Source organism: Zosterops lateralis (assembly GCF_965231275.1).
Source record: "Zosterops lateralis genome assembly, chromosome: 3".
Lineage (NCBI taxonomy): Eukaryota > Metazoa > Chordata > Aves > Passeriformes > Zosteropidae > Zosterops > Zosterops lateralis.
The window spans coordinates 58447189-58463343 of NC_139764.1; the positions used below are offsets into that span (position 1 = coordinate 58447189).

At 35.9% G+C, this 16155-nt stretch overlaps 1 protein-coding gene across 2 annotated transcripts in view; it reads right to left on the bottom strand.

Annotated features, from left to right (window-relative positions):
• The window catches only part of LOC310907637 (ectonucleotide pyrophosphatase/phosphodiesterase family member 1-like), a gene marked incomplete at its 5' end in the record, with an annotated part of 520596 nt that overhangs the window by 482196 nt on the left and 22245 nt on the right, over nucleotides 1-16155 (bottom strand). Inside the window, 9 exons of one of the 2 annotated variants that reach the window (XM_083858016.1) lie at nucleotides 246-277; nucleotides 1854-1985; nucleotides 3144-3252; nucleotides 4969-5041; nucleotides 5350-5415; nucleotides 6583-6692; nucleotides 7803-7922; nucleotides 9234-9313; nucleotides 12932-13029. In XM_083858016.1, coding sequence (XP_083714142.1) covers nucleotides 246-277; nucleotides 1854-1985; nucleotides 3144-3252; nucleotides 4969-5041; nucleotides 5350-5415; nucleotides 6583-6692; nucleotides 7803-7922; nucleotides 9234-9313; nucleotides 12932-13029 — 820 coding nt within the window. The remainder of the gene's footprint in view (nucleotides 1-245; nucleotides 278-1853; nucleotides 1986-3143; nucleotides 3253-4968; nucleotides 5042-5349; nucleotides 5416-6582; nucleotides 6693-7802; nucleotides 7923-9233; nucleotides 9314-12931; nucleotides 13030-16155) is intronic. The other variant, XM_083858017.1, reaches the window with a different exon arrangement.

Consider the following 16155-nt stretch of genomic DNA (forward strand, 5'->3'; position numbering starts at 1 on the left):
TAGGTCGGAAAAGACCTCTGAGATCATTAAGTACAACTATGACTGAACATCACCTTGTCAACTAGAAAAAATTCTTCCAAATGTCCAACCTAAACCTCCCCTTGTGCAGTATAAGATTATGTCCCCTCGTCCTGCCACTGACCCAAAGTACAGATAGTACGTAAGCTGCCCAGCAAACAGCTAATGCTATGAAATACCTGTAAATGTCAACAGAAATTTAGAGCAACACATAAGACAACACTTACCGTGAGGTTTCTGACAATGCCTTCATAATTAACTGGAAGAATCATATGTAAGTATTAGTCACCTAAGTTAAAAAAGATCAGATGTAAAATGAAAGCATTCCCATTACATAATAAAAATACTAAGTTTCAATAAATTTCTGGGCATAAGAAGTTATTTTTCCAGATTGAAAACCATATAGAGAGCAAGATAATCCCTAAACTGTCAAGCTATTCCTTTTATAAAATTTTAGTTCAGCCTCTCTTCCTCTTTATTTATTTACAGCTTTAAATTTAAACTATATTAGTCAAACCGCAATTAATTTTATTAGTTAAAAATTAACTATACTCTATGTTAAAGTATATTAGCCACAGTTAGAAAAATAATCCAGGAAGTTTTCAGAAAAGAGCAACTAAATGCTGCATTAATCAAGGTGAATTTTTCTTCACTAATAAGCTTATAAAGAAAAAGACACAAATGCAACTACCAGGACAGCAGTTTTGTCTACCAAATATCCTTAGAAAGAAAGCAAGCACCAGCTAGCTAAGTTCCAGATGCTTAGGCTCATGCCAAAAGAGCCACTACATCATGTAGTTTGACATTTTGTGTAACAGGCCCACTACATTTCACAGTTACGCTGTCCTTACTCTGATATCCAATCCAAGTACCTAAAGGATTACCCTGGCAAGAGAACCATTCATAATTCCTGCACAGATACATGCAGTGCTACAAAGACTGCTATGCTACTTCATTTTAACAGTGCACACGTCCAAAGGAGGAGAAGCACGACTTCTTCCTGAACTTCTCCAGGGAGAACCTGAAACTGCATTTGACTCCCATGTTCTCCAAGTAAACATTTAAAACAGTTTAGAATAGCATCAAGCAGTGAAGTAAACAGGGCTTAAAGTCACTGGGGTTGAGGTCTACAAGTTTTAAAGGGCACACAGAAAAATAATCTTGACAGGAAAAACTCCCAACCTACCCAAAAATACTATGAAACATGAAGAAAGCTCCTGCATTCAACATAAAAAGTACCAAAAATTGCAGGGATTAAATGTTCACCTGAAATAAGACTGCTTAACAAATCAGAGTTTAAAATTTGTAAGTATTCATTGATTTTTACTCAGTTTTATTATTTATGTTTACTTGCAGTTTACTCAATTACTGTCAGGCCATTAGGCCAATTTTTTATAACTAAGAAACATAATATTCAAAATAATATATAAATGATAGCAACAATTTAACATTTCTCTAAGACAGAAATATTGCAAATTTATAAATTAGGAAATTAGGGGAGACATGAAGGGAGGATTTTTGGGCTGTCTCGTGCACGTGTGATCTTATTCAAAGGAATGCCATTCACAAGGCAGGAGGCATTTGCAGTTGGTAACTCTGAGGCAGTCCACAAAATGCTTTTGTGTATTTGAATGTGGGATTTAAATATACTTTCAGACTTGGAAAGTCAAATAGTCTTTAAAAACACAAGTCCAAACACTACTCAGTGTTGCCCAGGTTGTACCTAGTTGGCATTCACTCAAGTTTACTAATGGCATACATGGATCCTAAGTTTCTATTTTTAAAGTACAAAAACATATAACCAAATAACAAAAGTTAGTTTAACAACTACATACAAGAGAAATACTCATCTGGAACATTATTAGGTCTTAGGCGAGCTGCAGGACCAGGTATAACTATGAAATCTTGAACATTGTCCAGATAGCTGTTCAGATATGCTGTTTTTCTGCAAGTGCCTGCTTCCATCCCTATAAAAGGAAATACAATTTTTTTAAATGGTAATATCATTGTAGAGTCACCTTTCTAAGGACATGTAACTTTGGTTGCACAAGTCAGAAATGTAATTTTTCTGGTCTTTTTATCAGCATTCCCAAGGTATCTGACCCAAGAAGACCACAAGACTCATGTATAGAACATAAAAAACCAAGCATAGATGGACACTATCACCCATTTCCTCAGCTGAGAAAGACTCTCAAATTTAATAAATAGACAAATTTTCTTCTCTAAATGGAAAAGAGCTCTTATGAGCCTAAGAACAGTAGTTAACGGTCGGACCAAATATTGATTTAGCCCAGTATCTGACTTAATAATGTTCCGCACCTATCTAAAGAAACACCCGATAAGCACAGAATTATTGACTGGTCTTTCCCCCAGTGCTCTTTATCAGTTTTCAGAAGCCAAAGGGTTTATTGCTTGTAAGTCGCTTATTGCATTTGAACTCTTACTTTAAATAATTCCTGGCAGGTTTACCCTCCATTAATGCCATAATTTTTTTAAGCCTTTACAGATATTTGGGTTGCATCATGCCCTCTGGCAATGAGTTTTGCAAGTCAATTTTGTGCTGCATGGAAGTGTGCTTATTTATCAAAAAAAAAAAAAAAAAAAAAAAAGTAGAAAAATAGTTAAATACATAACTTATAAAATAATTCCAGATATACAGAACAGCTAGAAAAATAAATCAAAGTTTCATATTCACAGCCTTCTAATAACATATAAGGGAACTGATAATGGAAAGGAAGATATGGCTTGTATTTTCATTTCCTCAGCAGTTTGTAATCTGTTGCCATGCAGCGTAGTTAAGAGATAGAAGAAAATGAAATCTATTTTTTTACAGTTCACATTTTTTTTATTCTATTTCTTTTATCGTCTGGTAATGGTCACAAAAGGAATTAGAAATAAAATATGGAAATTACTTAATTCCTCCCTATGTTCTCCATTTCTTTACCCTCTCATAAAATAGTCTCTCTCTCACACTGTCTTTCATATCATCTTGAAAATATAAAACATATCTTATAGGTATTACTTGCTTCATTCATTTACCAGAAACATACAAGTATAAATTCAGAATATTATTTAATAAAGACAGTTCTTCAAAGTTCTAATATATGTAATAAAATCAAATTTACCATGATCTGATATAAAAATAATGTTCAAGCATTTATGCAAGTTGATTTGCTTTAGACCATCCATCAGCATCCCTATGATTTTGTCCACTCTCTGTAATGCTGTAATGACCTGCAGGACAAAAATAGGAATGTAAAGTAAGTGTTAAAATACTGTTAAATATGCCTAAATAAAAATGAGAGCCTGCAGACTGCATGTCACCTGCACTGTTCAGAGTTACTTTCACCTACAAAAGACTGGCTGTATCTACACTATACAGCCCTTTGCCCAATTTTTTTTCTATCTCGTACTGCACCATGACACAGCTAGACATTTTTATGTGTTATTTCAGTTGCAGATGCTTTAAAAAGAAGAAGAAAACCCTCAAAACAAAAGCATCAAACAAAAAAACACCTCACAGATTATAACCAGTGAGAGGGGTTTTAAAGTATGAAATTGAGGATGTTTGTTGCATTGTGCTTGGGCACAACCAAGGGTAGCAGGGAACAATGCAGATACTGATGTGTTGGATAGAACAGAGGAAGCCAAGCCTGCAATACACTTCCTCAAAATGTTTGTTGGGAATTGGAGCAAACTGTCCTTCAAATCATCCTCTGAGACTAATATCCAGTCAAACTAAAGAAATTGAAAAAGCCAAACATGGAACTGCCTACACTGCTTGTGACCAGGGGTCTGGTGCCCAAGCTCATTTGTAGAGGTACAGCACTGGAGCTACTTTTGAATACTTGCTAATCTAAAAAAAAAAAAAAAAAAAGTATTTTCCAATGAAGCAATTCTGTCACCTCACTGAACTACCAGTACAAGCTGTCTTGCTTTGTATCAACAAAAAAGAGATGCTCCTGCAGAAGCTATATACAAATCCTCAGGGTCTTTTTCTCCAGAGCACTCCTGACATACAGAACTTTAGATCCACTTATTAACCAAAGAGAAAGATAGCCAATTTAATCATGGTCCCCATACTGCAGTTCCAATTATGCCTGCTACTTCCTTACATGAATAGCAACTACCCACATCTCAAGAGGAATTGGCAAGAGCTTTTTTACTCTTGTCACTACTGAAGCTAAATACCTACTTATGATGCCTAAACTCCCTGACTGTTCAAGATGAGAGAATTTTACAAAGGTCCTGAATTTCCAAGAACTTTTTCCTTTGCATTTTTCACCTTTTTTTTTTCTTTTTTTTTTTTTCTTTTTTTTTTTTTTTTAATTTAAAGCTATTCAATACTTTTAAGACAGTAGGAGTCCCAAAGACTTCTTATTAAAGTAAGAAATCACAGACTGATATAATAAATCACAGACTGTGATGGGGCCAATGTTCCTTTTATCTGTCTCTTTCTGAGAAGGCATAAATTATAACTGCAAGGAGATAAAGCCAAAATCCACCTAACCTTAGCACAGAGACAGGAGGGAAATGAATGACAACTGTAACATGAACACATAACTACCAGAACTTGGACATTGTTATGCAAACCCCTGTTCTTGCTAAATTGAAATTATACAAATTTTCTTTCTCCATTCCCCTTCCCCTGCCAAAAATCAACATGAACCATTAGTAAGAGCAGATAAAAGAAAATACAAGACATATCTAAACATGCATTGGTAATTTAAAAGATATTGAAATAAAGAAAATAAAAATTAGTCTCACTAAACAGGCTGTTATATGTTTTATATCAATGTTAATCATGGATTGACTGCCTAGTCATATTTTTTTTCCTAAAAAGCATACTTCACATTATCTCAGTTACCTAACATGAATTATGGAAGTTATAGAGACAAAGGAAAGATTCAAATTTTTTTTAAAAAATTAAGAAACTACAAAACTACTTACGCCACTGCTTACTGGTCCAAACTTATGGCCCGAGGAATCTGGTTCTTCTAAATACAGAGTGTAAAAGTGTGGTCTATATCAAACAGTACCAAAAATGTAATATTTTACATACATGTTGAGACAGTTTGAAGAGATTTTATTTCAACAATGGAGATCAAATATGGGAAACAATGCTGTCATTCAGAGGATAAATACATTAAATGGAGAGATGCAACTTAATTTAAAAAGTTTTCAGTCATAGAAAACGTTAGTTCACACTATATCATATTTTAACATTGTTAGAATAAAGCATAAGACATTGTTTAAAACAGAAATTGTGTTTACAAAGTAATTCATTGCAATACCACTCCAACAAGAGCTCACTCACAAATGTATACCTACCTTTCATCTTCAGGTAGCTGCAGCCAGCGAAGGACAGTCACCACTCTTTCTTCAAAGGGGATTGAGCTGCATCAAAATAATACAATATCAACCAACCATGTATTTCCATGAGCTAAATCTTTTAGCCATACGTTACCAAAAAATCACTGTACTTTAGCAGAAAAAAAAAAATTACAGGCTTTCTAGCAGGATATAAATTTGTCAATGCTAACTGCCTGTGACTCTACAGGAGTTTATGGCCCGATCTAAATATCTCTTGAATATTGTTGCCAATAGGATTAGTATAATGCTCCCAGTAGTGCTTATGCTTATTATACAAAGCAAATAATTGGCCTCAAGGTGCAAAGTCACATGCAGGCTTTTATTGCTATATTATGTTTTGAAAAAGTCATGGTTTAGGAGTGGGGTTGGGTATTTTAAATTTAAATAGGTTGAATAAAAGTTTCTCATACTATGTTACAAAGCAGATCTCTGTATCAGTTACTGAAGTAAACCAACAGTAAGTACATTGACCTTTAACAACATGAGGCACCCACAAAGTAAGTATTCAGTGTTTAACACAAGTTCAAGTAACAGTGCATCACCAGTTCCTAGGGAAGAAAATACAGGTAGCAAATCAAGAATCAAAAATTCCATCCTGTATGAAGCGTGTAGGAAGAGAAAATTATCCTAGGATAGAAATGAGAAGCCTGATTTCTTGGGCAAGATTTTAGATTATTAAATATATGGTGATAAAGCAGAAAATGTTTAATTGCAGTGAAGAGAAATCATTGACTCAAATATGAGTGCCTTAATATTTTCAAAATCTGCAATGAAAATAATTTTAAATTGGAACAGCTTACCACAGTCAACCATAAAACTTTCGTTTTCATGGACAGTATCACATCAAAGCCTGATCCATTCACTACGCAAGAAGTTTGGATTGAAATATTCTATACCAGCCACAAAAGGTTTTTATAAACAGAAGGAGTAAAGCACTAGAGCTTCAAAGCTGGTTATGCTTAAAGCTGACTTTTATACATCTTACCATTAAAATATTTCTTGAGGAATGAAAAGATAATTAAACAAAGGCTCTACAGTATACTGAAACAAAGTTAATTGGATCCTAGCCTTTCTTCCCCATTCTACAAAATTATTTAGAAAAGTAGGGGGAAAAATTACACTTTCTCTGGTATCTGTCCCACTTCAATTGTTAAAGTCAAATATTCCTCAGAGACAGAGGTGTTTACATACCTATTGTACAGTTCATACAGGTTTGGAAAGGTTCCATTCACTGCTACATCAGAGCCAGGCCAGAAGAACGTTGCTGCTTTCAGCCCTTGGTACATGGCCGTGAGCCAAATCTGCCAGAGAGCATTCAGCATTGTTAGTGCCCATCACCAAATCAGCTGAGAGACTGCCAGGCCCACAGCCACCCTCACCAACCCTGCACCCTCCAGCAAGATCAGAAACTAACAGTTTCCCAGAGCACTCCAGTCAGTCTTGCCTGTCATCGCTGTCTGCAGCCCAGATACATCTTGTAGGCTGATTCCTTGTGGCAAACCTCCCCCCATCCCTGCTGCTGCAATACCACAGAGAGCCAGGACAGAGGTAGGAACCATCAGTAGAAATGCAACGGTAGAACCATGGCTGAACACCAGGAAGGGAAAATATCTCAAAAACAGTGACATGAGAAGGGGTGGGAATATGCAAAGGACCTATGTCCTACACCCTCTTGACATTTGGAAACAGTGTTTGGTCAGTTCTTTTGATTTTACTGCTGCTCTCATGGTTTACAGACTTATGCCTTCTGTAAGTTTTCTGCCTAACTCATACATCACTCTATTCTCAGAGGCCTGCAGGTTCTCCATCTGTGTGTTCCTTCCCCAAGGGAAAAAAAAACCAACCAAACAAACATAACAAAACAAATCCCCAGTCTTGCCCACATACTAAGCAGTTACATCTGGTCCCTTGCTGTTCTACAGGCTAGCACTTACTCAAACTTTTCCACGCCACTTCATTTTCATGGCAATCTCATCAGTTTTGCCATAAGTGTATGACTGAGCTGAGACAATTTCTTTTAAAACCACATCTTTAGATTTACAAATAATTTAAGCAGAGCATTAACCTTTATTAGTGCTTCTTATTACTCAAACTTACTGGTCTGTTGATTTCTTCACAGAAGCTAACTGCAAGCACACTTATGTTAAAAACAGACCAAAATCTGGAAGCGATATTACATTCTAAGCCAGCATTCTCTGTAGGGAACATTCCGTTTAAGTTCAACAAAACCTGTTACATTTTGTTTCATTTGTTATTTTGCAGCTCTAGCGTGGCAATGCCTAGTGGCGCTGAGTAACACTTCTTGGCTGACTTAGAATTACCCTCTGTACCCTTTCAACATCACTGCATCCAAGTGATATTAAGTAACATAACAGGATGATGTACATTCTCAGAAGGGTATTAATACTTACAGGCTGGCCTTGGTACCACTGTGGATTAAACTTCTCCTCATTTTTAAGGGTGAATGATGCATTTCTTTTGGGGTCATACATCTTGTTATCAATTATACCATGAGATTCAGGATACAGCCCCTGTAATTGAGAGTATGCCTTGTTGCAATGCTCTAAAGAAAAAGAACTTTCCAGCTACTCAAATGTGTCCTTTAAACAAATATATTCATTGAATAGTCACTCTGCTGGTGACTTCTACTCCACCAGTAACTCAGGACCCAAAATTAGCAGTATCATCTCTCATTGCTTCTAAGCCCTGCCTTCTGACCCTTATTTGCTTCTCAGTGAGATCTAAAAAAAATTAGGCACTGACTTTTATGATCAAACTGAAAGACACTGTTCGAGTTCACATATTTGTTGTATCTTTAGTACCAAAGATAAAGCAATTACCTATGCTAGACTTCTATCACATGAGCAAAAGCTCTAGCTCTAGAAAACCATTACGTGAGCAGTCAAAGTTAAGTGCAGGCATCAGGTCTTGGGCAGTTTTAGCAGACTTTATGCTCTGTCTTTAAGCAGACTAGCTCCTTTGTATATTTATAAGGGATAAAACATCACCACCATTAGGACCTTGCTACTTTTTCACAAGAATGAGGAGTGGAGATAAAGCTCTGTACTGTACACCTCACATGGCTGCTGGGCATGATTAATGCCTCTTATTTGCATATTTCGTCACAGAGATTTGTAAGGATTACATAATTAAGGATTTCATTCCTGAACTTGTGCTCCTACCACGGGTCTTGACAAACTGGGAAGATATGAAAGTGCAGATCCTAGTATTTGATTGAATTTTAGTTGTGGCATGATGAAACTAAAACGGATATCCTGGATTCAAGCCCTGCATTTGTGTTGGAATACCTTCATTTTTCCTTTTTTCTTGTATATGCAAGAGGTGGCAAATTTACAAGATCAGTTTTGTAACATTTCTATGCAGGCTTGGGTACAATACATCACAGAGAGTCAATATCAGCATGATGCTCAAATCTTTCCTCTCATTTCATGCCCTTCTTTTCATCATGCCAGGCTATTTTAATGACATGGAATAAAGTTGACAACTTAAAGCAGTCAGGCTGCTCCCTTTCCAAGAGAGGGAAATGCAATTTAGTAGAAATATTCACACAAATGAGGAGCTGTAAAGTGATGTGAACTTTTGACTATATGGGATTTTTCATAGCTACTCCTGCAAGGACTGGATTTACTTACATTAGATCTGGCCACTTAGCTGTAGTGTTATGTAATAGCTGTTAACCTAAACTAAATAAATATAATACATAATTTTTTCCTAATCTGGAGTGAAATCAAATTATTTTAATAATGCACCAAAGTATACTACTCCCTTGGAAAAAAAAAATAATGAACAGTAATGGACACATAATATACAAGAATTCTTACTGTGACAATGGAGTAATGGTTGGGAAAGGTTTTTGAAGGATACACTGGTCTCATACTGGAAGTGTATGTTCCACATTTCTCTAGAGAAAGTAACAAAGAAAGTCATCAACTTACTGAAATAAAAATCTTGCAAGTTTCTCTCATGAAGGTGTATAATGATTAAAAAAAAAAAAAAAAGCCAGAATATATTTCCAGAAAGTTTTCACTCTTCAAAATTGTGGACTTAAGTATTACGTTTTTTGCCCATATTCATTTATAAGCTAACTTAATGCCTATTAACACAAATTTTATATAAGCCTAATGGCTGACTGCAATGGTCACATGAGCAAAACCTACAACCTTTGTGAAAGGCATGTACAGATAAAACAGAAAATGAAAGAAATCACACCCTCCAAAGTTGCTCTGGTATGCAGTAAGTGCAGTCTGCAGCTTGAGACCAACCAGACACTTAACCCTGGGTGCTCCACAGGTGGTGCCTGGCTCTCTAAGTCATTTGTAAAATCACTGCTTACTTTGCAGTCTTCCTTTCCTGTTTGTGGGGCTTTCAAAATATAAAAATAATCTCTTATTCTAGGATGAATGTCAAAGTTTCATCTTAATATACAAATCATATGGCTTTAGGGAGATTAGTGTACAGTATTTGCTAGTATGAAGAGGCATTAGCAAGGCCAAAACAACGGGGAAAACTTTATTTAAGGGGTCTAAATTTCCACCAGCAACTATGTGGGTCCCAATTTTTAGAAAGAAAAAAAAAATGCCTTCATGACAGCTTAAAAAATACCAAAACTGCTTTCAACAAATGCTAAAGAATGAAAACTAATGACCTGATAGGAAGAACATCACTGGGTCATCTTCACTATGACTCTGAGTAATTATATATAATATAAATAGAATAGAATAGAAATTAAAGGCTTCATAACTTAGGAAGTGTTGCATCAAGGTACTTTAAATTCATTGGATTGGGGCTTCAATTAGATTTCAGTTAAAATAATCAATTTGTGCTAATCAAGATAAAAGAAGCCAGGCCAGAAAAATAAATCCTCTCAAATCACACAGGTGTCCCCTCCCACACTTCTGTTCTGTAGTAACACATAATCACTTTTATCTTTTTTTATTGCTGGAAAACACCTTGCACAATTTAACTACTTCCAAATCTGTTGTTGAGACCATTTTCCAAAACAGTTTTTTGGTGTGGCTGGCTGGGGAGGTTGTTTGTTTAGTTGTTTTTTTGTTTTTGGTTGGTTGGTTGGGTTTTTTGTGGGTTTTGTTTTGTGTTTTGGTTTTGGGGTTGGTTTGTTTTGGTTTTTTTTTTTTTTTTTTGTTTTTTTTTTTTTTGTTTTGTTTTGTTTTTTTTTTTTTTTTTTTTTTTTTTTTTTTTTTTTTTTTTTTTTTGTTTTTTGTTTTTTGTTTTTTTTTGCTTTGCTTTTAAACTAGTAGAAAAACACACTTAAAATTTTGCCAAAAATCCTAGGGTATTTTTTGCTAGGACTTTCTTTTTGGCCGATTGCCTTAGCTAATGATTTAAGACAAAAGGAGCATTTATCTAAAACTTAAAATATCACAGCATAATTGTATATGAAAATGTCTTCTCTGAACACCACATGAGCACAGCAAGACTGTGCCTGGGTTCACTAAAAGCCCCCAGCTCCATGCTGAACTGTCCCTCTTTCAAATAGCAGGGAGAGCAAATGTAAAACAAAACAGAAGTGGTAGAAGTGAAATTAGGATAGTCTTACAGGCATCTACTCTGAGAGATTTCTCCAAGGAGACACCAGAATATCACTGTAAGCATGGCTGAACAGGATTGAACAGTGGCAATATTTTATCTATTGGAATTCTGCACTTCTCATCAAATGCTTTAAAGATGAAAATCCAGGCATTTAGCATGCTCCTAATTTAACATGTAACCAGGCAGTCCAATAAGCCACTGAATGTGAGAGATGTTCACTGCTTTGTAAATGCTGTCATCCTTAAACTGTATCTGTTTGAAAATATAATAGTCCTATAAATAGGCAGCTATGAACTCTGAAATTATTTAATAAAAATTTTCAGCAATAGCCAAGCAATTTATCCACTATTGTTACCTGTCTACACAGAGGAATAGATGTTATTACCCTTTCCTGAACAGTAAAATCCTGCAGGAGTGTTTACTCACTCATATAGAAGTTTACGTTTTACAATATGACTGCTTCCACCATTTTTGGACACATTGAACATAAAGCACATAGAGATTTGAAGCTATAGGCCTTCAGAGTGTTATGGGATATATACTTCAGTGACACCAATTTTCATTACAGAGAATATTTTTCTCTTATTAAGGAAAATTTACTTTATCTGAGCATTTCACCAACTTTTTTCTAGCAGGGAAAAAAAGAAGAAAACTGAAGATTCCATAGCACATTGTATAGCAAAAATCTTCTGGCACATTACCCAAAAATGATCCAGAGTACTTTAGAACTGTAAACATAATGCAGAATTAACATTTGCCCCAGACTGGGGTGAGTATTTTGTTGCATATAAAACATGAATTATTAGGCATTCTAGTATTAGAATCTTATAAAAATATATGTTTTGACCATCAAAAACCTCATAGCTGTGGAGAAGTGAAATTACTTTGATGAAGATAAAAAGATATTTGTATTTCTTAGTGGCCAGAATTTATCATGAGTTCAGTGCAAAGAGAAGCACAAGTTAATTATAGAAGTCCCACTGTAGTCTATCCAGACTAAAGAATGAAGAAACTTTACATGTGTAAGTGGATGTCAGACTGGAAGCCCTACAGATGCTTTGTGACACTTCTATCCTGTATCTCAGGCCGGCCTCTCCTAGAAATCTCCTCCAGTTTAAATTTTTTATAACTGCACCTAATGAAAACTTTGCAAATGTCTCATTTTATTGTAGCATGGAACAAAACTAAAAGGAACCCAAAACCTCAAACACATCTGCGAGTTGTTATCTCTGGAACACATCAAGTTGTAACAACCACTGTGTAAAAAAGCAAGTATTTTTACTGACTTATTTTTAGTCAAACTGAAACCAGGCACCCCAGGTAGTAATTTATGAACATCAAGAAGATTGGCGTATTTTTCAGACAAGAAATACCATCACTTCTCTACAGACCACAGCCAAAACAGAAACAGGAAAAGTAACTAAAATTATTTAGACACTACCAAATCAAGTAAGACACTAAAAAAGCTGGGGAATATTTCTTCCAGAAATATTTGTTAAATTAAGGTTTTCTTGGATATATTACATTTCTACCAGCCCTTCTACAACATTTGTCTTCCTTCTCTGTCTTCTTTTTCCAAATATAATCAAATGCTTTCTATCTTGCTTTTCATTTTCCAAAGCCATTCCACCCAAATATGAGATGATGTGTTATAGAGTAAAAAGGATCTACTTCTGTTTTGAAGAAATAAAATAATGTCTCAGCAAAAAAATCCACCTCCTAAATATAGCAGGGGCTGTAACTTATAAGATCTCACTGAAAATCAAAAGGGCCCTTTTCTCAAGCCCTCTCTTTCTTGCCCTTCCACCTTCCAACACCTCAAGCTCTCTGTGCATGGGTGCTCTTTAGGGCAACAACTTTGATATTCATGGCAGAAGAGTGATGATTTTGAAGAGTGAGCAAAGCTGCATCTGTGTTTTTTTCATAATATATGAAATCATAGTATTTTTTAGACAAAGAAACTACTCACGTAATTTGCTAATAACAGGTAGAAGTCCACCCCAAGTCCGCAAATATTCTGCTCTGAAGCCATCCAATGAAAATAGTAACACTGGAGACTTGGTAAATCTGAACAAACAGAAATTGAATATTAAAAGACAGACTCTGAGAAACAGTTTCCTCTCACTAATTTCAAGAAAGTTTCCCCCAGACAGTGGGAATGTCCATCATGGGGCTATAAGCCAGGCCAAGGAAGTCCTCCTCAGCAGGAAGCTTTGCTGGCACAGTGGTGAGCAAACAAGCTAACCAAAGAGGCTGAGGTTTGCAGTGGGGCACGCACAGAAAAGTCATGACAAGGCCTGATTTCAAACCCACCTATATGATGAAGAACAAGCTAAGATGCTCAGGTGACTCGTCTGGTGGGTTTGGTACTCCTTATCTTGAAATCAGTCCCCACTGAAGTAACACTTAGCCCCTCCAACCCCATTCTCCCACCCCAAGCTAAGAGCAGGGAAAGAAAGAAGGCAATGCAAGGCCAAACTTTCCTTCATTCACTTTGCTCCTGAACAACCTGTAAACTAGACAAAAAAAAAAGGATATTTTTACATGTATATATATGTACAGTGCACAGAACAGTAGGCAAGTCTAATTGTTCAGGGTATGTGTTTTAGTTGCGTAAAACACGTACTTTTCCTTTCATCTTACAAAGATTATCCAACCAAAAAGAACTTGCTTATTGCTACCAAAGTACTACCAAAGCTCCAAACTCAAAAATGTGGCCCTGAAACTGGAAACACTGTAACAGCATTCCTGCCAGGAACTTCACAAATAAATTCAGAAATTGATTTCATTGTAACCAACAAAAATAAAATCTCCCCTTCCAGTCTCCACAGGATCTATATTTTCCAGTCTTGACTTCTTCCCAGATTCACCCCTGCTCAAACAATTTCTCTCCAACTGTAAGTACTTAAAGCATTGCATCACAGACAGGAATAGTAACTTATGTAACATCAGTAACTACTTCTTTGAAGAAAACATACCCTGTGTTTGACCTATAGACATGAGAGCATGACACTGAAAAAAAAAAAAATCACTGCTGTGCAGCAATAACTATTGAAAATATGGACTTTCATAAAACAATTTCATATTTATATTATAATATTAAAATATTACTTTTTGCAAGCTCGTTTTCCCCTTTTATATTTACAATTTTTTAAAAACTTTGTTGCACTTTAATTTCCAAAAATAAAACAGTGAGAATAGAAGACATTGTTTATAAAGTGTTGACAATTTCTTTAGTGATGTATCCCACAAAAAATCTGAAGAGTCAATTACAAATGAAACATTTACAAGCTGTGTGTCAGTCAAACAAATGTGACTATATTAAACTAAGGAATAGTCAGGCAACCAAAACAGATCTACCCTAAGAAAATTTCAATCAACAATTTGGACAACAGTTCAGCCAAAAGGATTTCATTAGTCAGAATTATTGCATTATTACTACCCTATACCCCAGATAGAATAAAACTTTTAGATGCATTTCTAAGATGTATGTTTGTAGCCTGCTTTTTAAATTTATATGGCACAGGTGGGAACAAGAAATGGATGATTTTCAGGTCAAAACTAAAACTGTATAACAGAACAGAGTAAGTAAACGTTATGCACTACCTTTGCCCATATTACAAGTATTTTTTTGCAGCACAGATTCTGACCTCTACAAGTTTTGCAAATACCTTCTCCATGCCCCTTCTCAATAAATTGATACACTTCAGTGCAGAGGTCTAAAAATTTTCACTGCAAAGTTCTGTGCAGTAAAACAAGAACTTTGAGGCTGTTCAATATTACTTACTAACAAGTCTAACTTAAAAAAAAAAAGAAAAAAAAAAGAAAAAAAAACCAAACCAAAACCAGAAAACCCCACCAAACTTAAAACAACCACTTAGAAAGGGACTTTACGCAACTGTTTCTGGTTTGGCATTTACAAGTAAACCAACTGTTAAATACATGTTTTGGTTGTCTGCAAATCTAGCTACTGACCCCTTTGCACATGTAAAATTAAACTTGGCAAAATAGGCCATTGCCACAACGAGGGCAATTGCCCATTTCACTTCTTGTATACTTTACACATGCCAAAACTCACATAATTATTGATCTGCCCTGGTGCTCAGGGAAGCAAAGCATGACAGACCATGTTAAACTGCACTCTTTTTGGAACAGCTCCAGTAAAATCCCCAGACAAACTGACCCAAGCTCCATTCTGAGGTATATCAGCCACTTCTACGCATTTTTCCTGTCAGTAGTAAAGGCTGCACTTGCTTCTTCATGAATGGGGTGTCATGAGCAAGCAAGCCTGGGAGGCTCAAGTTTTGGTCCTGTTGGTGATTCATGCTGGCTGTGTCCAAACACTGAGACAAGTGTGTTTCACAGCTCTTGGATAAATAGGTATGCCACAGTCACATCCTGACTCCAAACTGAAGGAAATGCAGTATCAATTATCCCATCCTATAAACTGGCTTCTATGGAAACATTATGCAGGCAAGACAGGCTTGCTGTGGTCTAGGAGGTTCACCAGTCTGGATGATCAAGAGGCCAGAACCATGGAACACATTGCCAAGTTGTCTTCCCTCACTGCAGGCAGGCTAGACCATAATTAAAAGAGAAAGAAAACAAAATAGGAAGGAAAAGAAAGTTCCCTTCAAAAGCTTAATGTAGTACACAGAAAACTTCCTGTCCCACACACACTCATACACCACTGCCTACACAGCCATAAAGCACAGGAAGAAAAGGTTTCTTTTCCACTAAATGTACAGAAAGCCTCAACAGAAAGTATAACAGCAATCTCCAGATATAAAGAGAAATCAGCAAAGAGGAAAGTCATCAGATGCTCTTACAGCTCAATGAAGATAGAACAAATAGTAATAAGCCTGAAGTAAAGAAAAAGACATGAGGACAAAAGGACAGCAAAAAGTCATCAGTAAAGCCATCTATGTAAGTATTAGGATAAACTGCTTGAGTAGATTTGAATTGTCTGAGTATCATTTCACCCCTAGAATAGTGGGAAGGACTTCTGAGATTTCACAGCCCATTAACTTTATATGCCTATTAAATAACATAGAACCCAGTTTTGGAAAGACTTAGTTGTGTACTTCATTTTAAGCAGTTGATCAGTCTCACTGAAATCAGTGGGATTTCTCAGATTAAGCACCTCATTGAACGCTGTGCCATCTTTTGTCTACTTTGGATCACAGGAACAGG